The sequence below is a fragment of the Dicentrarchus labrax genome, unplaced genomic scaffold, assembly GCF_905237075.1.
Source record: "Dicentrarchus labrax unplaced genomic scaffold, dlabrax2021, whole genome shotgun sequence".
Taxonomy (NCBI): Eukaryota; Metazoa; Chordata; class Actinopteri; family Moronidae; genus Dicentrarchus; species Dicentrarchus labrax.
In genome coordinates, this window is record NW_026136723.1 from 16,332,033 (window position 1) to 16,354,757 (window position 22,725).

Here is a 22,725-nt window from a genome sequence, read left to right on the forward strand (position 1 = left end):
TTTGGAGGTAGATTTTTTTATCTTTATTTCTAAAAAGGTGTTACATGCTCTTATTTAAAAATCAAAACTATTATTTACAATGATAAATCTTAATAAATATGTTCTCCCTAATGGTGTTTGAGGGTTGAAACATATTTAGCAAGCAAAATAAGGAGGGGGCATGTCCACCTCGCTTTTGCCCACTTAATGTGGCCAAACCCTCACTTCTAAAGCAAATATAGATTAGGCAGGTTAACAGAAACAGGACTAGAAAATGTACATAAATAATTCCTTCCACCATAGTTTCAATAGAATTATTAATTTGAAATGCAGTCTAAACATCTTAAAGTCCAAACAATTACTTCAGCTGCATTTATTTTCCATTAACTGACATCAGCTTATTTTATTCTATCGACAGAAACGATTGTAGGATTCTACAGTAGAAACGTGTGTGATAGAAAAACAAACATGGTATACAGAAAAAAAAAAATGTTCATCTGACCCCAAGTCACAAGTAGTGGATAGAATTAGGGTACCAAAAAGAAAAATATATATATTCATCTTTCCAATAATACAAAGGTTTTGGCTGTTGCAACCTTTTCTTCATGTGCAGACTTCACCCCAATATAACTGTGTCATGCTTCTGGTGCTCTGCAAAACTCAAGTACAAAATTAGACCTTTTTCGATATTACAATACAAAGATAGAAGTAAACCGTTTTGTCAAGGGCAGGATAAACAGCCAATGTTAAAGGATTTATCACACAAGTTTGGCTAGAAAAGAGGCCAATGGAGCACGTCAGAGCAGCGGGGCGAGCCTGGTGGGCAAGGCTGCAGGCAGCATGATGTACCAGACACAGCAGAGTATACAAGGCGGGGACGTGTGAATAGTACACAACATGAATAACGACAATAGGAAACAAAGGAAAGAAATTAGGGGAGATATGAGATAGAAAACCTGTCCAATAATAAATCCACTTCCCACCAATAGCCATAAGGAGGAAGTAGAGTGATTCTTCTTTTTAAACTTAACAGATATTAGAGTCAGAATTTCAGACAGATGAGATCGATGATGGATAGATGCTTTAGGAGGAGTGGAGGAAGCGGTTGAAGGCATTGTAGGCCGACTCCAGATCAAACAGCATCTGGCGCACTTGATTATCATCCAACTCGTCTGAGGCTGACATGCTGCTGAGGGTGGTCAGCCTGGTGGGAACAAATAAAAATCAATGTACAAAATCGTTAATACTTCTGCACAAGTTTAGCACTACTAGGGATCAGTGTAGCAACTTTATGCTAAAGTAGTTTAACTTACAAAGTAACTTCTTGATTTTCATTCTAATATTCTAAGGAAAGTTATCAGGAGCACCTTTTGGGAAACCAAGCTCTGTGTTTGTAATACCTCATATACTTAAAGTTACCCTGTTTGTGACCACTTGTAATGCTACAGAACAACATTTTTACATCCTGGTTGCCGTTGTTGGATGGATGTATGCAAACAACACCACAGGCCACGTTTATAATAATTTTAAATATGCTAAGTTGTGGTATGAGTTGTGAAAGACAACTTAAAAAAGAGCTTTCATGTTTGTCATTTGTGTGATGCTTCAGCACAAGTTATCTGATCTGACTCCATGAGTTTGCTGTTGAGGAATGTGTACAGGTCTGACAATGCTCGGCTGTGTCATGAAAGGTTAAACACATATTTACCATGGTAAATATGTGTTACATTACAACATTACAAATTGTTTCATGACCAACTTATGAGGAGTCCAAACTATTGAAAAAAATGTCTAAAATACTAACTATCAATCTAGGATCCATCTAAGGTATAAAAATTACATATTTGAACATGGCTATCCCTTAATAAAGTTAGAATTATATTAAAAAATTAAGGTAGCAGGATGGTACAATAAGGTTTAAATGTAAGCACTGACAGTTCGAGACACATTTTTTGTCTGACTTGTTAAACCACATTTACCCAGAAGACATATCTGCTGCAAACAATCACACGTGGACTGAATGAGCGAAACTAGTACTAGTTTACCTCGTGGACACCTGTCATCACAATCATCCTCACCTGAGGAAGCGTGTGTGTGTGTGTGTCACTGTGACTACAGTTGCACTGAACTGGCACAGGGCTTAACAATATAAACAATGCAAACAGGGTGGCTCAGTGTAACTAACCAGAGGCTGACTTTGTCTTTAGCCTCTGAGTCTGGAGGCATGTTGCTCATTCTGTTCATGGTTTCCATCAGTTCCCTCAGGTCTGGCTGGATCTGGAGCAATGGAAAATAATCAATTAAGCAATTGTTTTAATTGTCTTTTATTTAAGTTTTATACTTTTTATTTTATTTATTTACCTCATCCATGGCCCTGATCTCCAGTCTCAGCTTGTCCATCACAGTGATGAAGAGCTGGAGGTTAAAGAAGGTGAGAGAAAGTGAAAAACGATGAGACACTGCTCAACATATTTTCCAACTTCCAGTGTCAGCAACAGGAAATCCGATTTTTTTTTTACTGTCAGCAACACAAACAGGGTACACAGTCTTTGCCAGTATCACACTGTCGACCCACTGATTTTATTAGTTTGTCTGACTTTATGAGCTGAGATCAAAGTTGGCAGTGGATATAGCTGGCAACATCCATTCAGATTCTTCAATTACTGACCAGAGGATGCGCCAAATGAAGTGAAGCCACTTCAGCCACTTAGTGCTTGAACTGAACACACTAAATCATTTTCTAAAAAAAATCCAACTGCAACAATTTGTATTCTGGCACACGTACAAATTTAGCTTCTGACTGTTCAATATGATGGAGGGGAAAGAGGACGTACAGAAACTATATCTGCAATGCAGCGGTTCAGGTTGCCCTTGTCATCCTTGATGGTGATTGGCCGATCCTCTTTAATCCTTTCCATGGCTAGCGGGCAGTCGAGCTAGGAAACAAAAAGACAGGAGTAACATCCTTACTAAGACATTACCAGAAATGCCTAAAACAAAACAGGTAGATGGGTTATGAGAATGTTCACAAACACAAATCAAATGTGTCATAAAATCATCTGTGCTCCGATGAGAACTCACTCTGTACTTCCTGCAGAAATCATCGATGGAGCCCACATCAGAGCCCTGCACCTGTTTGAACGCAGCCTTGTACTGAACCAGCAGTCTGGAACAGGAAGCAGTGTACCTGAAAACAGACAACACATTAACAAAAACATTTAATCAAAGTCGCAGGTGGTATTTTTGTCTTGTAAAACACAAAATACAAACTCACTCGTTAGGTGTGACACAGTCCTTGATGTAAGCCTTCTCCAGGGCCTGAAGGGTCTTGACGACAGCAAACAACTCTGCCATGTTGTCATACCTTCAGACACAGGGTTAATAATGAAGTGTTACAACACGCTATGCATCTCTATGTTATTGTGTGTTCACGTCAGGCTGGTAACTGGTAATGTATGTGACACTTACTTCTCTCGCTCTCTCGCATTTTTGTATAATTTCACTTCCTGAAAAGACATGGTTTCTGGTGAGGGCTTTGATATTTCTTAACAAGTAGAATATTTCACATATTTCTGATTTTGGTTCTGTTTTAATCAAGCATTGCTTGTAGAAGTTACAGCCATATAATTTAAAAAAAAGTCTTTTTGCCTTTCACGTAAATTTCATACAATTAAATAAAAAAATATAAAAGATCATATAATTGTAATTAATGACTGTGTTTCGTGAAGGTTTATATACATTAAAAATCCTGTTTGCCAAGCATTAATTAAATGAGTTATGTTTACCTCATACAACTCAGGTTTATTGGCCGGAGCTGCGGGGGAAAAAAATATTACATGCTTTGAGTGACATCAACTGTCGTTTACAGGTGTTGATTGCACAATCTGAGTACCTAAATGTATTGACTGTTAATTTAATAGGTTTATTTGAATGTCTTACCTCCTCCCACACCTCCCGTAGCTGGTATCCCATGAAACATGATGCTGAATTATCAGAACGTGATCTGAAAAAGATTTATGTTACAATTTGTCAAATAACTGACTAATAATCGTCACCAAAACCCCAACCTAACTGAACTGCGAAGCTTTCCCAACAAGTTCAAGTTATAGTTTAAATACTGACTTACAGGAGCTTTTCTCTCAGAGTGCTATTGATATGAGATGTGTGTCCAATGCAAGAGCTGCTCTTTTAATACTACAGGGGAGTGTAACAACAAAAGCAGTGCTCAAAGGATTGGAGAACAAATTAAAGACACTTTCTGTTCTTGCTGCCAAGCCGATTGTTTACAATGATTGTTGGTATTTTTGGTATTATGGTTTCTTTCTGACTCACTTGTTCACTTCACAAGCATCACACAAAATTAACTCTTTTACGCAGTAAACATTTAACTTCAGCAAAGTCGCAACTTCACATAGCAAATGCCAGATATGTAAAACACCGCAGTAGCTCAGTCTGTAGGGTCACAGGTTCAAGTCCAGCACAGAGCACAGTATGGACTGGTGCCAGTTCCACCTCCTGTGCACTGCAATGTTGCCCTTGAGCAAGGCACCTAACCCATTACTGCCCTGTGTGTGCAGAAATATATTTGAGGACTATGTGTGTAAAAATATTTTCCCCCAATGGACATAAATAAAGAAAATCATCTTCCTCTGTTGTTTGGGCCAAAAGAGATGCATCATGATTCAGGTGGCTTGTCACCTGACCTTAGCTAAACAATTCCCTTAGGAAGCGTTCACAGATATTTCTGGCACTGACTGCAACATAATAAAACCGGATCAACGTTACAGGGGTCTCCTGTCAGGTTCATATTCAATTTCAATTATTCATCAGGGAAATGGCAGAATTCATTCTCAACCTTAGGTTTCTTTTTTGTCCCGCTTTAGGGTTGACAGGCAGCTGTTATTCTTTCCTCAACTCAACAGATGAACACCACAATTGTTGTGTTATAGGAACAATTATATGGTGTTAACGTTATAAAAGACTGTTCGCTGGTCAGAACATCAGTCCGATAAGAACAGGTTGGTTACAGTAACAGGATGCTTCCAGGTCGACTTTAAAAACGTTGTTTCGTTAAACATTAACATTTACGCGAATAACTCCCAATGATGATCAGAGAAACATCTGAAACTGCTGCAGAAAACCGATCATCGGCCTTTTAATATCTTGTTTTGCCGAACAAGCTAGCCTGAAGTTAGCTGTCGAGGCTAGCTCGTTAGCACTTCCTTTATGATTTACTATAAAAGGTCCTTACAGGCGTTTGTTTGGACACACTGAACTTTGTATTAGTGTGTCATTATTGTAGTAGCAGGTAGTTTTAACGCTACTTCAATGTCAGAGTTTAATAAACGACATTTAAAAACATTTTACTCACCCTGTCGGTAAACTGCTGTGACGTCAACGTAAACACACCCTCCTGTGAGGACCAGCAGACGTCAACATATTAGGTGTCCCGTGTGCCTTACTAAAAATGTATAATTTTTCAAGTTTAACACTGGCTTATCTAAACGTTTGTAGTTTATTTGTAGGCTACCTGTATCACATAATGTAAAGAAGCGGTTCCAGTAAAGAACAGAGTTTAAGGCTTTACCGCCTTTTATTGTTTTCACACAGTCAAACGTCAGGGCAGCTCATCACCGAGGCGCCAGACTCAAACAAACTGTACGAGGAGTGGTTTGTGAACAAAAAGACAGCTAGTTCATCAAGTTAGATAAAAATAAGTTAGTTTAAATACGCGTAAAGGAAAGCTGAAAACATTCCTGTGCAGTTTTATGAGAGCAGTCCTTCTCTCTCCATCATGAAGACTTCCAAAGCAGCTCTGAAGACTTCTGCTCAAGAGGAATGTGGTGTTTGGCTGGACACTGCGCAACTGAAACAAAAAGCCAAACAGGTAATTGTGTAAAGTTAGCTTTAAATTCTGACCTCTCAATAAAGCAGGGAGTTCATATATTTAATAACTTTTACACAGCAGATGATCATAACACACACACTGCCACTTATATCACGATTAGTAAGTTAACATACTCTCATTAGTAGCTTCTTAATCTGTTATGTCACTTAAGTGTCTTAATAGGTTCATATTGATCATATTATGTTTCAGAAACGACTCGCCCGTCCCATTTCTAAACTGCTGAATCCCTTCGCTGAAGGTGGAGGATACAATTTGGCCGTGGCACTCAACTTCACTCAGACCAAACTGGAAATGCCAAAGACCAAACAGAGCTCTATATCAGCCTTCTTCACAGCTCAGCGCAGAGGTGAGTTGCGAAAGCTGTACTGCCATCAAGTTGTCGAGACACTTTCTTAGGATTATTATCATCTTCAGCTAAATCAGTCAGAAGCTGATAAAGCTACAGTAGACTGACCTGCATCCATTTCTTTTTGTGCTAACATAATGCTTTTTTATGCCTTCTGTCTAAAGTTCTCAATAAGATGTCTACTTCTGAAGTACCAATCATGGATCCAGCGCTGCCTTCTTCATCATCTACCTCGTCCACCTCGTCCACATGTGCCTGGACTGCACCAACACCTGTAGCATCAGGAGCAAAACGAAGACGTGAAATAGATCTTGAGCCTGGTCTGGATCGTGACTGGAAAAGTGAGCTTGTTACTGAGCCTGAAGCAGCAGTGTGGCCGGAACAGGCAGCAAGCCATACACCTTCTCAAAATGTGTACTGTGAACATGAAGAAGAGATGAATCCACCGCAGAGTAAGAGGAGGATCACTGCCGCCTCATCAGTGCCAGGTGACAGTCAACCTCTTCCACTGACGTGGAGTCAGGACCCACTGTTCACCTGCAGCCAGTATTCTGAAGGTGAATTTTACCTGACTAACCAGAAAAACACTACAGCACAGAACTTTAGCGACTCAGAGCCGAGTTTCTTTAACAGTCTGCAAAACGAGGAGGCCTTTGGTGTTCATATGGATGTGGAAGGGAGAACCTCGACTCAAAAATCATATAAACGCGTTCGTTGTTCTCAGGAGGATGATGAGAAAGAAAACAGCAGGTTTTTGTCTTTTAAGTCCCCAAGTAAACATTCAGCGCTCTCTCATATTGACCCTCTTTCAAGTCATAAATGGACAGAACCAAAAACTGCATCACCTCGAAAACATATTCCAGTGCACCTGTGGACAAAGGCTGATAAAGAAGACAGCCATGACTCACAGTTCGAGTGGAAAAAACCTAGAAGCTCTCCCCTAAAAAAACTAACCTCACAGAAGTCATGCAGAGCGGTTGATGAGGACAGTCTGGCCATGTTGTTCACCCAGGACTCTGAGGGCTTCAGGGTGATAGCGCACAGAGGTCTGCAAACCAGGAGTCCACTCAAAGATCAGAGTAACATAAACACTGGAACGGTGAGAACTAGTGCTTACAAATCTCTGGTGGAGGAGGACGAGGAAGACGAGATGCTCTTTACTCAAGACTCTCAGGGAAATCTGGTGATCAAACACTGAAAGCAGCTTTTGACTCAGTAGCAGGAGTCTTATGTTGTTATAGTCTGGCAGTGGATAATTGCTCTCAACTTTTTAATGTCATATAGATGTTTTTCCCTGTTTCATCTTTAGATCTTGTATTTTCCTGGAGGTTTTAATAATATTTTCTTCCTCTTTCGGTCTCTAATGCGGAAATGTCGTACAAGGTGCAACTCTCTCGTGCAACAACACCAACAAGCAAGAACTGAGGGTTTTGATTTTATTTGAAAAATGATACACAATTACATCAAATTGTTTTCATGTAAATTAAAAGTTTGGAAAAGTATTAGTGGTGTACAGTATCTTCTCCCTTATGCTGGTGCCAAGTGCTACATCTTACAAAACAGAGTGGTGTACAAAGTAATATAGAGACTATAGGTAATGGGTACTACTGTTAGTATTTTAAGGTGTATAAATGCAGCACAGTTACTTATTAAAAATTAGTATCCATGTATTTAGTTGATTGTTTTGATCAAGTTGATCTAACGTCTCCTGACATTGTTACATCCATCTTTCCGGATTGATTATGCTTCACATACAGTATTATGCACTAGCAAAACTGTGACCTCTGCTGGTAATGCAAAATATAGTGAACAGTGCTGCATAAACTTCACTTAGTGAAATATGTACTACATGACTACCATGCACTATACACAGTTAGAGAGGCAGCTAAATACATTTCATTAGATAGACAATATACTAAATAGTCCTACACTTGACTCCAAGTTATCCCTGTCTGCTTGGCCACTGAATGTCGTATGTGTGTGTTGTGTAATCTTTAGCTTTTTCTGTAAAATAATGTGTGACTGCAGTGGTCTAATTGTGCCTCAACGTTAATACAATGAGACACAAAAATGAATGTAGATGAAGTACAGTCAGAGTGATGGTAATCCAGAAAAAGTTAGATGAGAAGATAATGGGATTTTGAAGACAGTTACTTATTCTTACATAATGCCTTTGTTGCTTATGGCACAGAAATGTAAGAAAGGGTAAATACATTAGGATTGTGGGATTTAAACCTGAGATGTCAATTTACTTTTAGAGAGCAACAATCAACCTACTCACTGGTTATTTATAATCAACAGTTTCAAAGTGCTAGAGAGAGACATCATTAAGTCACAAATACAGCAACAAGGAGAGGATCAAAAGTTAATCTGTTGCAGTGGCTGCGTATGAAATCCCTTTTATGTCTCTTAAACCCAATAAAATCAGGGGACGGAAAGATTATCTTGTTTTAAAATCAGTGGTGATGATGATGATTGGTGTTCTGGTGGTGATGACGATGAAGCATCAATCAGCCTGCAATCTCAGTGGGTTCTGTCACCAGTTTGGAGCCGTCCCAAACAGTCTTGAACTGCTCTGGTACTGGAAACTCCCTCTGTAGAACAACCAAGAAGAAAATTGTTAAACAAGAACTGCACACGTGAAAGATTCAGGAAAACATTGGATTAACACATCAGAGAGAGGCCAACACAGTCTGTCTCTTTGTCCCTTATCTCAGACACTCACATATTCGTCATCTTGTGGTACCATGATGTTCATCTCAGAGCTCTTGGCACTGACGATGTCACAGTTGAGGGAGTCCTTACTCAGGTAGACCTGGCAGCCCTCGGTCTTGTTGATGGAAATGGTGGGAACTGTTCCCAACACCTGCAGAAAGACATCTTACAGTTACTGTCAGGCAGAAGTACACACATAGTACAAAGTACAAGCTCTGAAATGTACTCAAAGTATAAAAGTACTCTCTCGGTTTCTCTGACGGACAGTTCTGTGCAAAGATAACTGAAACTTCAAATAGGAAGAAGTATCTCTCGGTTTTTTTTTTCGTCTTGTTTCGTCATCACATCTTTTACATAATTTTTGTCATGTTACATCTGTCATGTGTGATATGCACCAGCTTTGATGTTGGGAAGGTGTGCAATGATGCAAAATAGGAATCATAATACTCGATAATTCCCTTCAAATGTATTAAAACTAAAGTAAAAGTAAAGTAAGTAGAAGTGTTTTGAAAATGTAAGTACAAAGTAAATGTAAAGAAAAAGACATAAAATTAAATACTCAGTAGTATTTAAGTAAAGTACAGATACAGTAATGAGATATTTGAACTTTGTTACTTCCCACCTCTGCTGGAAGGTGTGTGTGGTACAATTTGCAGTTTAAGATAAACAACAAACATAAACTGATGTCAACACAAGATAACAGAAATATGTAATACCTGACTGCTAGATAGGAATATAATAGTGTTTATAATAGTAATCTCACCTGTAATTGAATTGCCTTCGAGTTGATGATCTCCACAATCCCAACGACGTTCTCAAAAACCAAACCCAGTTTCTTACAGTTGTCTGGAGGGAGTCAACGCACGTGGAGATTAAAGAACATCATAATCAGAATTTATTAACTTAATCACAAAAGCAATATTCCCAGCCTGTTTTCAGCTCACCTATGATGATTGAGTTAATTTTGCCCTTAATCTGCAAGGTGGAGTTGTTGCAGTTGAAGACGTAGGCCACTTGTTTCAGCTCCGTCTCCTCGATCACCAGGTCGTGTTTCTGCTCAAAGTTCTCCTGCAACAGATTCAATCAATAATCTGTGATATTGGCTGACCTCAGTGGTAGAAAATACAGTGTCTTCCTTCTTGGAATAATCCCTCAAAGAGAAAGTAAACATTTCACGTACCACCCTCCATTTTTTCCCGTCCAGCTCCAGCAGAGGGGGTCTTTTCTGGACGGCTGCTTTGGCCGACTTTGCGGTACCTGGGGACTTTGTTTTGGTCGGTGTTGCTTGCGATCGCAGATTCGGGTTCTTATGGGTCTTCTTGTCTTCTGATACGTGCTTCAGACCTACAGATGGAAAATAGGAGGAGGTCATGAATCTTAACTCCCTCAGCACTGTCCCACCAACCTGACAAATGTTAAACCAGCCAACAACAAAAAACTCTCTACAATTATTTTATTTAAAGGAAACACAACTGTTCAGTTACATTTCTGTAAACTATATTTCACTACATTATGGTATAATTCCTTTGGAGAACACTTAAACATTTTTATTTTATTTATTTGGTGGGTTTTTGCTTGAAATAGTAAGGAAGAGAGATTTTAAACCAACCTGTATAAACCTGGAATATAACTACCTACTCATGTGATTAAAACGTTTTTTTCTTCTTTATGACTTTCTATATTGTTGTCTATATTTCAGTATAAGTGTATAGTTACTTTTTATTTATACCATTACCACCATTTATGACTCTATTGAGAGTGCCATTGTACAGAACAGGGACAGTAAAACGTTGTGTGCTCTCAGGCCCTTGAGGTTAACCCACCTTTAGTGATGTCCATGCCCTGGTTGAGCTGGGCAAACAGCGCTGAGTGCGGGGCCGGCGCACCGCCCGCCTGAGGCTGGGAGTCATCATCAGTGAAGACTGGAGGAGGGCCGGGGGGAGGAGGGGGAGGTGGGGGACAGGGAGCACTGGGGACGGTGGGGGGGTCAAAGAGAGAAGGAGGAGCAATGGGGCCCTGGGGGTGATGATGGAGAGAGTAAAAGGTTAGATAGCAACATTGCATTTTGGCCTTGTGAGCCTCTCATGAGAGAAAACACAGCGGTGCCAGGTGTTTGGTGGATAACAGCTGTAATGATGAATCTCTCCAGCAGGGGGAGTATTGCACAAGGAATATCTTAAAGCTTGGTGGCAATAATTCATGTCTTTTTACCATAATTGACTGTGCTTGGGATGTACATGTAGATTAAACTGTTCTTGAGATTTTGACGAGAGTATTTTTAGTGCCAGAAGATATTTAGATGATGGGGAAGCACTTTTATTTCCCTTTAAGTAGCTTTAATGTTGTTACTATAAAACCATCTAAGTCCTCTCTGTCTGTCAGGCCCACTTATATATTCTTTACGCACACACACACACACACACACACATACACACACTTGCTGTCTGAAGACCTTGCACAGCTGCCAGACACACACCCATCACAGGGGTTGAACTGTCACTTTACGCGCTTCTGAGTACAGCTGAGACTACTTGACCTTTGACACGAGGCACATGTGCCGTGAATATCACTGCTGAACAATGCTGACCTGTTACACTAAACAGCTCAGCGCATACCACTGGATTACAACCAGCACATGTGTGTGTGTGTGTGTGTGTGTATGTGTGTGTGTGTGTGTGTGTGTGTGTGAGTGTTCATGCATGGCTGTAAAACTGTCTGACTGCTCCTTTGTGTCCGTGCCTGTGTTTGTGTGTGTATGGGTGTACACAAACACGTTCGTTAAACTTTTTTGTTAGAGAGTATTTTCTGTTCTGTTTAAGGGCCGTTTGGTCGTTTTCGTCCATTAATAAGTCGTAACACTATGATGAATTTCATTTTAAATCCTAATATAAGACTAATTATCAGAGACATTTCGTACGGCTTTTGACTAGAGCTGAAACAAAGAATCAATTGACAGAAAATTAACTGGCAACTATTTTGATAATTAATGAATTTAAGTAATTTTTCAAGCAAAAATGCCAAACTTTCTCTGGTTCCAGCTGTTTTTTTGTGTTATAAACTGAATATCTTTGAGTTTTGGGCCGTTGGATGGACAAAACAACAATTTATCAATTAATTAAGGAAATAATTGTCAGATTAACCAATAGTGAAAATCATTATTTGCAGTCTAGCTGTATTGATTTGTTTTTGGTCAAAAGTCACCTCAGTTTTGTCCTTCAGAACGTACTTAAACTGCTTATAGGACAGTTTGAACAAATATATATCACTAATAAAGTGCTTAATAATAATAATTTTGACGTCCTCCCATGTTTTAAATTTCATTCATGTTTTAATTAAAATGTAAAGTCCCTAATGTGATTGGTAGTGCGTCCATATGTCAGCCTGTGCATGTCAGAGTATAAGCGTGTCACTAAACCCCTATCCGAGCAGCAGATGACGGCTGCGTTGAAGGGGGGACCAGCCCTGCAGTTTAGGTTACGGCGCAGGGCCGCGTGTGTACACAGAGTCTTTGTCGGGGTTCTTCTGTGAAGAAACCCTCCATTCAAGTAAACCCTGAGGACCACCTGTTAGTACCACACACTCCGGGCCTTGTACGCACACACACTTCAGCTCTGTCGTCTGATGGCAGGGACAGCAGCTGACACACACAACCACTGCAGGCTCTCAAGTTTCCGAATGTCGAAAAACAGTTGTTGAGCATTAGCTTCACCCGAGGTTTTAATCATTTGACGTTAAAGGAACAGTTTAACATTTTAGGAACTACGCTTATTCGCTGTTGCCGAGAGTTGGATGAGAAGATTGATACGACTCTTATGTGGTAGACATGGAGGTACAGCTAGCTTCGTTTATCATAAAGACTGGAAACATACGAAAACAGTTAACTTGGCTCTTTCCATCCATCTCTAAAGTACTAATTAACACCTTAAATACTGTTTGTTTAATCTCTTTAATTGTTGTAAGTAGTCTAAGTGTTTGTATTTCTTTGTTGGGACCAGTAACTTCCTGGAGTCTCTGCTGGTTGCCTGGCAACTGCTCAGAGGCAAGAAATAACCCTGTAAAACTTCAATTTGTTGTTTTTACACGTCCATTTTCACAAGGATTAAATAAATTAGAGAGAGCATTTTAATTAGTGAGTCGAAGAGGTTTCTGTTAAGCCAGATTTTGTTACCTTTGGACAGAGCGATGCTAACTGTCTCCTGGTTGTAGCTTTATATCTTCTTTACAGACATTAGAGCGGTACTGATCAGCTCATCTAACTCTATGCAAGAGCAAAACTAAATAAAATAAAAGCAAATAAGTGGAATTCCCAAAATGTTTAACTTTCCCTTTAAAAAAAAAGTTGCACCATAACTTTTCCGAGAAGTGTTTTTTCTGTGGGCATTAGACGTCAGTCAGCTTCTCGTCAGTGAATAAAGATGAGAAACCCTTCTAGCTAACAAGAAAAGGGGTCAAGTGTGTGTTGAAGGATTTGGTTTCGAGCCATCCTATTTCTCTGGGATATAGTGAGTGTAAGTGCAGAGGAGTCCCCATGAGCAGACATCCATAAACAGAAGTGTGCGGGGGAGTGACAGAGGTTTTGTGAACTCTATGGAGAACCACGGGGTGCAGCCACTGGAGAGAAGCTCATTCATTCATTCATGTTCTCCGCAGTGGTTTATGTAATCGGGTGCTCCATAACTAAAAATGGAAGTGGACGCAAAAAGTAGGAGTTAATTTAGGCTCTGATGTAAAAATATAAATGCCTGCGAATGGAAACTAAATGAAAACACAGCTAAGATAATAAACAAGTTGTTATAGGAGAAATTTATTGTGTTCAAGCAAGTGTATTAACATTTAAGAAGCGGGGCTGGAGGATGGCTGAAAGTGCACATTTACATTCTTACAGGAGGTGTATATGTAATAATAATAAAGTGTTTAATAAATGAACAGATGCATGTAGTACTCACACTCTTGCTCCACACCAGTCCTGTAGTGTGGTGCTGTTTGATGAAGGACTGCACCTCGGTCCAGATTGACAGGTAGGAACGCACCCAGTCCACATGACGTCTGTCACTGGGAGAAAAGACAAGGTTGGTTGAGAGGGGGAGACAACGCTTTGACAGGAAAACAGGGAGTAAGCATTAAGGGAGGAAGAGGATGTGAGGATGGATCGGTGCAGTGGATCACAAACAATGTATTGTGGTTGTAAACAAACTAACCAAACACATGTTTCTAGAATACTTAATGTGCTATTTAGTAACCAAAATGTCGCACAGTGAAGCACATATGAAGATATGAAAGGTATATAAAGAAACCTTTGAAGCTCACAATGTTTAAATACCAGTGGATCTGCATGTTGGACCATTTTACTCATGACAGATTATATCACAAGTAATCACATGGTTGTGTTTCATATATCATTCCTACCATTACAGGCAGACACTGCTTCACATTAATGTCTGTACGATATGATTCTTCATATCTGCCTGAACTTTGAACGGCTGATGTTTTGGCCTGACTTTGTTGTCCATTTGAATACAATTTGTGGTTTGGAGTCAATATATACTTTTAATTGATGCTGCCTTTTTATTTTCCTTGTACCTACGTAATGTGAGTATTATTACACTCCTTCAATTAATCTTTCAAGGGTTAATTAAACAAATCGACACTGTAATTTATCTGCATTACCACTAAAAGATACTGTAACACAAATTAATCAAAAATGAATGCAAACTTAAAGATCCAGTGTGTAACATTTAGGAGGCAGAATATATGAATATAGGAATTACTATGTTTTTATTCTCTTAGAACGAGCTGTGTTTATTTTCAGACATGGGTTGCCTTCCATTGTCCGCCATATTGAACCAGCATGTTTCTACAGTGGCCCAGAACAGACAAACCAAACACTGGCTCTAGGTAGGGCTGTTTGTGAATGTCGTGGCCACTGTCGTTTCTCCTACACACTTCCCAGCCATTCTCATTCTCAGGTCGTCAAATACAGACGTGTGTTGTTTAGTCTGCAACTTCACCACAAGATGCCACTAAATCCTACACACTGGTCCTTTAATGTTCGCTGTGATGGATAACACAGCTCAAGCATATTTGAATAGTCTGCATATTCACTGTCATACTGGGCAGAAATGATTGTAAACAATGTACAACAAATAAAAGAACTCTGAAACTCTTGATTATAGTTTGCAAATTCAGAAGTAATGTAAACTATTTATGATCTGTGTAAAAAGGCTAAAACATGTAAAATCACTGTTATGATTCTGGCAAAAAGAAGACCACAATGGCTGCATAATCTAAAGATCATCCTTCAGTGACACGTGCACTTATCGTGAAGAACTTATTACATATACAGCACTTACGTCTCCTTGTAGTCCTTCAGCACTCTGTTGGTGTAGAAGGTGGCAGCATCATTCATCTCTTTCACATATGGACCCGGCTTCTGACTCTGAGAGACATAAAATGTTCATTAGAGAACACTTATCTCGCTTTCAGTGTCACAGAAGCACTGTGAGGTCTTATTTATTTCTACTGACCCTTCATTTGAGAGTGACATGCAAAAAAACCTCATGGTGATATAGTGAGTTTCCGTGGGGAAAAGTCCCCTCCTGACAGCAACGTACACTGAACAGAGCCAGTTCCAGATGTTTTCCTACACAAGTGGAAAAGCTTTGATATTAATCTAAATGATATTCATCCCCAAACTCAGTGGAAGAGATTTTGTTCTGATGGGAAACAGAGACTAAGAAGAAGACAACATGGTAGGGTGTGTTTATTTATACTCATCTGTCTGTATATATTATTTAATTTGAATTTCTGGGTAAAAGCAGTTAGTTTTACTTCTTATTTCAACCTTGCCTGAGTTTAACTTTTAGGTTTTTGATGATTTTATAAACATAGTGTCAATGTCACGTACTATCAGTGCTTCTAAGTTGAAATTGTTCAAATTTATGGTTACTTGAACAGTAATTTATATTATCCTTGAGTACAGTGTTATCTGTTTATAACTACGTGTCTGTGTGTTATGTTTCTTTAGGCTGATAAACATCATCTTACGTGTGTTTATCTGTAAACATTTGTGTGTTTGTGTGCACGAGAGTGCGTAACTCTCCTTACCACAGCTACCCAGCCAAGAGCAGGGATGCTCTCACTGACGGCCGACAGGTGGTTGAAGAGGCTGCTGCCGCGGTTTCGTTCTCGGAAGCTCTGGATCTCCTGGATGTGATCCGAAATTGGCTTGAGCAGGTCATTAAACTCCATCTGCAGAAGAAGAAGAGAGGGAGAAGAAGAAGAAGAAGAAGAAGAAGAAGAAGGTAGGAATTAGGATAAGACAGCAGGAGAAGTGTCAGTGTGAGAGGAGAATGCATGAAGATGAAAGAGGAGGAATCAAATCACAAGAAGTCCTCAAACCAAAGAATTATCTTAAACATGTTTCAGATACTTTTGAGTTTACAACCCCAGTGTTGTTTCCCTGCTGAGCCATACCCACCCTGCTCTCAGTGCCACTCAGTTATTCCTAAACTAGGCTACAGGACAGTAACTAATTTTATTAGACAGAGCCTTTTTCCATTGGAACTTCCAGATCTCAGCTACAGTATAGCTGCTCATTTCCCAGTTCTCAGCTCCCCTCCCCATCGCTTGGTTTCTACAAACATTCCTCGGTTCATGGGGAGATCCCTCTGGCCTTGTAAGGCATACCGCTCCTCCAGTGTTTACAGTTTACCTACCATGCGCCTGCACACACATAGATTCAAGAACACAATGTTTTATTGGTCTTCTTGGATTGCTGCTGCAGCTTTCTTTTTCTGATCTGCAGTGAACTGGTGGCTATGTGAAATATTTACTGCTAATGAGCTGTGACAAGATTATTTCTTTATTCAGATGAGGAGTAGAAGCAAACACTGGTCTGTTGAGGAGGAAATTGATTAATCACATGCAATTAAAATAAGCCAGCATAGTTACCTTGATAACATCAGTAGATTGCATATGTGAGTGGTTTATTCCACAGCCCATAGTTCATTTGTGTGTGTATGTGAAACATGCCTGTCTTTCTTATATACGTATATACTGTATGTAAGCAGGTGTGATGCTGTATATGAAAATTCATGGCTGTCTGCCTTTGTAATTTTATGCTAGCGTGTAAAGGAGCAATAAAAACAGAATAAGCGTTCTCCTTTTTTTCCCAACAAATTCTTCCCCCAATCAGATGCACATGATCTCCATAAGCTGAGATAGACGCTCCTTTCTCTGCTCCTCCAGCTTCTCACTAAAGCCTGTGCTAATATCTGTGTGCGAGCAGCTTTGAAGCAATATCTCCTGTCCAAAACATATGCAAACTACAAATAGAGACATACTGTGTTTGCTGAGTAGGAATGTACAGTACAGGTAACATATCAGGTGATTGTTCCATCGCCTTTCTCCCCCATTAGTCAGTTTATTCTTTCAGTTTTCAGTGTTTATCTGACCAACCAGTTCCATTTGTCTTCACTATTTCTGCAACTAAAGATTATTTTCATTATCAATAATTCTGCAGATTATATCTTCAATGAATCGATTTGTTGTTTTGTCTAGAAAATGTTCAAAAATCATAAAAAATGCCCATCATGGATTCCCACAACTCTAATCAGTCTAATCAACAGTCCAAAGCATTCAAACTATAATACACAACAAAGAAATTGATTTAAATCTACTTGAAAAGCCGCAATCAGCATGTGCTAAAACAGATTTTAATAATTAATTAATCAACTGATCATTAAAGTTCTCCTCTTTATATGAAAGTTAATAAAGAGCAAATGCACATTCTCCCACGACTGATTGCGTCCATTAGGGATGTCTGGCCTTTGTTACACAACAACAACACAACAACAACACAACAACAACAACAACAACAACGTCATCATGGCTTCCACTGAAAGCACGACTCGTATTCTCTGAGTCCGAGTGTGGACTTCCCCTCACTCAATCATGCTGCACAGTGATGAGAGAGACAGATATGGGCCGAGACAGAGCAGAGAGAAGAAGTAAGGTGCAGACAGCACTCATTCACTATTCCCAACTGCACCGTAACCTGTACATTTACATGTCGGCATCAAGTCAGAACAGGAGCGGGAGTAAATATGTCCACTTTAATACGCTTCAGCAACTTACCAACAAAAACATTCCTAAGCACAAATAAATCTACATTGTTCCTACATATGGCAGCGTTACATAGAGCACCTCTCAGCAGGTCCAAGTTTCAGTATGTCGCAGAAAAATCAAACCACAAACAAGCAAACGTGCTGTTGTGAAATGTGGCCGAACAACTTGAATCAGCACAGTGATTTATAATTATAACTGCTCCTCAGGCAGATTTCAGTCTAAAAATACAAACTTACATATAAATGGGGATAAGAAGTCAACTGAAGCAGGCAGACAGACAGAAAGAGAACGAGCCGACAAAAGGATCAAAAATGTCGGCTCACATTATTTGATGCTTAGTGTGTTACAATAACGCAGCGTCCGAGCCTTGACTTCCTATACAAGCAGCGGATCAAAGGTAGAGAGTGGAGGGCGACAACGGCAGAACAGCTGTAGGATGGTTTTTTTTTTTTAAATCTGTGAAAGTCCACAAAGTGTGTGTGAAACTGGCAACAGAGACACAGAAACACACACCCACACAAACCAAAGTTAACAGGCCAACTTGAGGTCACACGAGGGAGAGAGAGGCTTACTTTCTTTTGCTCTCTCGCTCTCTTTTTGTCTCACACTTTATCTAACACACACTGACAACAGGCTCAAATATAGAACATGCCCATAAAAAGTCAGGGAGCACAACAGCGCTGTGCTGCAGAGAAAGGCCAGAAGTTTGTAAGCTGTATGTGTGTGTGTGTGTGTGTGGAGCACTGGTCAGAGTCACACACACTTTTCTTCCTCTGCCTGATCTGTATTGAGGACTGCAGATAGACATGAATGAGTCAGGTCGACAGTGTGAGTGTGTGTGCATTGAAGGGTTTATGGGTCATGTTGACTGTGTATAGAGAACTGATGTCCAAACCTTGTAAAGCTACAGTAGCCTGAGTGGACAATGGATTTTCAGTTATAGAGAGGCTAAGGCAGAAAAGACACACCAACCAATGTCTTGTCATTAAATATAAAACCCAAATTTAAAGGATTTAGTGCTATGTTGTCAATGCACACAGTTTTAACCCACACATGACCTACTCTGTATTCATACGACCATCTTGAGTTGTCAAATCTCCATCTCTACCTTTAATCCCATAAGATTTATGGAAAACCTTTATGAATGCTATCTATCTTAACATTTTACCATGCAGTACAGTTGTTTCACCAGATTCCAGAGTTGTTTTTTAGTTATTTGTTATAAGTTTTCAGCTGGAATTGCTGAAAAGCCTGAATGTTGGCAATTAAAATCAAAATCTAAACTAAGTAGTGTGTTGGTTTTTTTTACAGCAACAACCAAATCCTTTAAATGCATAGGCCTAATAATTACATTTTAAAGGCCCATCTGGCACTGTGTTAATCTTTTTTTATCGTTCCAGGAACTAACAAGGTAAAATCTTGAAAAAGACTTGAATGTTTTTTCTTTTCAAGTATCAAGTCGAGTTTTTAGGGAGTCTTCATTTCAGTCTAGAGTGTGTTTGTTCAAAAGGAGATGAAAGAAGTTCTCTAATAATTACATATTTGGAAAGGGGACAGGATTTACAGGAGTTCATCAGGTTCTTTTTTGTCCCCTTTTTCAGTGTTTAGTTTTGGGTTTACCCATTTGGCTGAATTTCATCTCCTCTTCCCTCATATCTCACCCCACCCCTCTCCTGGGGTCTGTCCCTCTCTCTCTGTAAAACCCTCACTCTTTCCTTGTTTGCATTTCAACAATCACTGATCGTGCTTTTCACCGCCTCTCAACCAATGACCTGACAGATAGGGAGTAATCACTTCCTGGTGGGCTCTGCGGATGCTGTAACACACACACACACACACACACACACACACACACACACACACACACACACACAACACAAACAGAAGGCCGATGGGATGATATCATATCAGCTCTCTCACACACACACACATACACAGACAGCTTTCTCTCCCACCCCCCACCCCTTTCTCTATACGTGAACATGTTGGGAATGTGTTGTATTAGCGTTTTCTTATTCAAAGAGCAGCGTAATCCCTCTGTGAACAGCCCGGCCTGCTGGGGAACACAGGAGGGGAGGACACACAGGACTGAGATACAGTTCATTCCTGTGACCGGCTGCTGTTAAATGATCTGATCTGATGCAATTTGTAACTGAATGTCATGAGACTTGTACCGTGCATCACCTGCTGCAGTCAACTGAAAGGTTTTTGTGCAGCTTCACTGTGAGACAATCATAGTGATGGTATCAAGTCACATGATGTGATTATTTCCACCTCCAATAATAGCACTGGATACGTGATGTTATCTTAAATCTTAATGACTTGACGGTTGGCACACATTATTTACGGTGTCTATAATAAACTTTTACTTTTACAATCCTTGTAGTAAAAGTTGTTTTGATTCAGTTAACAGTAAAGTTGCATGCAACTGGCAACCAAGTTGGTATACACTGTAGTTTTTAGGGGGCATTTATGGACCTTTATTTATAAGCCAACAGGAAATAAGGAGAGAGATGCAACAAGTCCTTGTGGTTTATGATTAGCATCCTAACTCCTAAAGGCCACCACGGTACCTCAAATCTTATAGTTTTACAGCGAAGGCCTCAAGAGTTAAGTGGAAAGTGTCAAGAATAACTGGAACACTGGCATATTTTATAGCTCTCAATCTTCAAGGCTTAAAAGCTTCCAAGGAAGGGTACTTCGGTCCCATTGTGTCACAAACATTTAAATGAATTACTGATATGTTTTTATTTATTAGTATTGAAACTGGTCTTTATGACATGTTCTGTTGAGATGAAATCGTTGCTTCACTGTTCTGCCCTGTTCATTCTCTGTGTCCCAAATGGTGGCCTGAGCCACTCCTGACATTCTCTGAGTTACACTTTTAGTATTTTTGTGGATTTTTGCCTTTAATTGATAGGACAGCTCATGATGGACAAGAAAGAGGATGAGAAGGGGGGATGACACTCATCAAAGATGGCATCTACCAGGTGAGCTACCGGGGCGCCTCGAGTTGCACTTGTCATGATCTGTTAGTTAATTGGTTTATTTTGATTGATTGACAGGTTCATATCGGTAGATTTCTCATTAGATCATTCAGTGTTAATACTCGGACCAGAGAAAAAACACACCTGCAATTCTTAAATTGGACTAAAAATAAGTAAAAAATAAATGTTATTCTATTGAAAGCATCAATTTAATATGGTATACAGAGCAGTCCCCCTGATACTTTTGGTAGCACTCACTCTCAGAAAGACTTCTATAGAAAATTTACATTTATTTATAATGAATAATGTAATCAAAGGTCCAGACAAATGTCCTGAGAATATACCTGACAGACTGGGTCAGCAGTGGTTGTTCAATGGGATAGGTGATGGATACCAAAGAATCAACACATTTGCAATGGAATGAATCACTGTGACAATTGGAGATCCTAACCACTAACATGGGTATTATGGGTATATATGGCAATATACCTTAACAGTGACCGTCAGTAGGTTTCAGTATGTTGTACCTGTGCAGGTTCCTGGTGTGTGGCAGCCATCTTGAGGAAAGTTCTTTGAGTCTGCAGGGCTTTGTTCACCATCTCCGCCTGTCAATCATAAAGAATAAAAGTCAGATGGGATCAGGATTATGACACGTGACACATTTTAGGGATTGTAATAAGCAGCGTGTTACTACATTGTGCACTGAGACAATTTTACAGTGCCCATTCTTTCATTCTCTTTTGTTTATGCTTTACCGTGATCTTGCACGCCTAAATACAGGCAGTGAATCTGTCTTAGACATGAAAAAGAAAGTGTAGTAACACACACACACACACACACACGCAGAGCTTGGGTTAGTCCCAGCCAGCTGTGTCCTGTGTGTGTCTGAGACCTCCAGTTGCGGGCCAAGGGAACCACCAGGGAGGCTTTGTCCATAAAAGGAGCTCTGCAAACTTAAAGAAAGTATCTCTGGCTCTAGCTCACACACTCCCCCTCCTTCTCACCCCGTTCAGTGATGGGACACAGAGATAGAGATCTTATTTCAAGGTAGAGACGAACAAATACAAGCATTTTGCTATAATTTCTCTCTGCCTGCTTTTACTCTTCGGTTTTGGAGCACTTCTTGTTGTTTTGGATTCATTCCAAGGACATAACACAGCTAGCCTATTATTGCCAACTGGATTCACACAAAACACACAGCCCTAGTGAGAGTACAGGTCATTACCAAATAGGATAAGGTGCTCCAACAGCTGTAAATAAATGAATGTAAGGTCAAAGGTCAATCATACTCCCATCCTTGGCTTTGTAGATGACAGGAAACCTTTTCAGTCACACACACATGAACACACGTCACTGCCTGTCTACTTTTGGACCATGGACCTCCCACACACCCATACACACACACACACACACACACACAAAACCTTGCATATCTTAGTGGGATCTGAAGTAGAACAATCCATGTTTATAGATGTATCAAATAAATGTTGGCACAGAGAGACTGCACTAGTTACTCCAACTCCTGGTATCCATCTGTGTGCTCCCTTTAGAGAGTTTGACTAATTACAAAGAGCTTTTCTGCACAATTTACCTTCATGTCGAGGTACAAAACAAACGTAGAATTAAACATTTCACGCTGAGGATTTTGAGGAAAACCTGCACTG

The 22,725-nt window shown here is 39.8% G+C and overlaps 3 protein-coding genes across 3 annotated transcripts in view; 1 reads left to right on the forward strand and 2 right to left on the reverse strand.

Annotated features, from left to right (window-relative positions):
• On the reverse strand, positions 1-5,440 carry vps28 (VPS28 subunit of ESCRT-I). Its single transcript, XM_051390219.1, has 10 exons — positions 5,351-5,440; positions 3,919-3,982; positions 3,765-3,793; positions 3,448-3,485; positions 3,254-3,343; positions 3,061-3,166; positions 2,814-2,915; positions 2,341-2,394; positions 2,165-2,256; positions 1-1,183 (listed from the first exon to the last, which is right to left on the reverse strand). Exons 2-10 carry the CDS (start codon positions 3,956-3,958, stop codon positions 1,063-1,065), a joined length of 672 nt encoding a protein of 223 aa, XP_051246179.1. The 5' UTR covers positions 3,959-3,982; positions 5,351-5,440; the 3' UTR covers positions 1-1,062.
• LOC127357781 (aurora kinase A and ninein-interacting protein) lies at positions 3,977-7,735 on the forward strand. Its single transcript, XM_051390218.1, has 3 exons — positions 3,977-5,866; positions 6,077-6,233; positions 6,398-7,735. The coding sequence occupies exons 1-3, from the start codon at positions 5,774-5,776 to the stop codon at positions 7,429-7,431; spliced, it is 1,284 nt and encodes a 427-aa protein (XP_051246178.1). The 5' UTR covers positions 3,977-5,773; the 3' UTR covers positions 7,432-7,735.
• cap2 (cyclase associated actin cytoskeleton regulatory protein 2) overlaps positions 7,656-22,725 on the reverse strand; it is a 20,455-nt gene continuing 5,385 nt past the window's right edge. Inside the window, exons 4-13 of the mRNA XM_051390216.1 lie at positions 21,589-21,666; positions 16,053-16,196; positions 15,299-15,384; positions 13,895-14,000; positions 10,772-10,964; positions 10,129-10,292; positions 9,893-10,016; positions 9,712-9,794; positions 8,959-9,099; positions 7,656-8,827 (exon numbers count right to left, since the gene is read on the reverse strand). Of these exons, the coding sequence (XP_051246176.1) occupies positions 8,744-8,827; positions 8,959-9,099; positions 9,712-9,794; positions 9,893-10,016; positions 10,129-10,292; positions 10,772-10,964; positions 13,895-14,000; positions 15,299-15,384; positions 16,053-16,196; positions 21,589-21,666 (1,203 nt within the window). The 3' untranslated portion in view covers positions 7,656-8,743. The remainder of the gene's footprint in view (positions 8,828-8,958; positions 9,100-9,711; positions 9,795-9,892; positions 10,017-10,128; positions 10,293-10,771; positions 10,965-13,894; positions 14,001-15,298; positions 15,385-16,052; positions 16,197-21,588; positions 21,667-22,725) is intronic.

Excerpts from the sequence above, each read along its gene's own strand:
- LOC127357781 (XM_051390218.1), top strand. The coding sequence starts at position 5,774 with ATGAAGACTTCCAAAGCAGCTCTGAAGACTTCTGCTCAAGAGGAATGT. Across the intron at positions 5,867-6,076 it reads TGAAACAAAAAGCCAAACAG|AAACGACTCGCCCGTCCCAT; the intron begins GTAATTGTGTAA and ends ATTATGTTTCAG. Across the intron at positions 6,234-6,397 it reads CTTCACAGCTCAGCGCAGAG|TTCTCAATAAGATGTCTACT; the intron begins GTGAGTTGCGAA and ends TTCTGTCTAAAG.
- vps28 (XM_051390219.1), bottom strand. The coding sequence starts at position 3,958 with ATGTTTCATGGGATACCAGCTACGGGAGGTGTGGGAGGAG. Across the intron at positions 3,486-3,764 it reads ATAAACCTGAGTTGTATGAG|GAAGTGAAATTATACAAAAA; the intron begins GTAAACATAACT and ends ATGTCTTTTCAG. Across the intron at positions 2,395-2,813 it reads GCATTGCAGATATAGTTTCT|CTCTTCATCACTGTGATGGA; the intron begins GTACGTCCTCTT and ends TTTAACCTCCAG.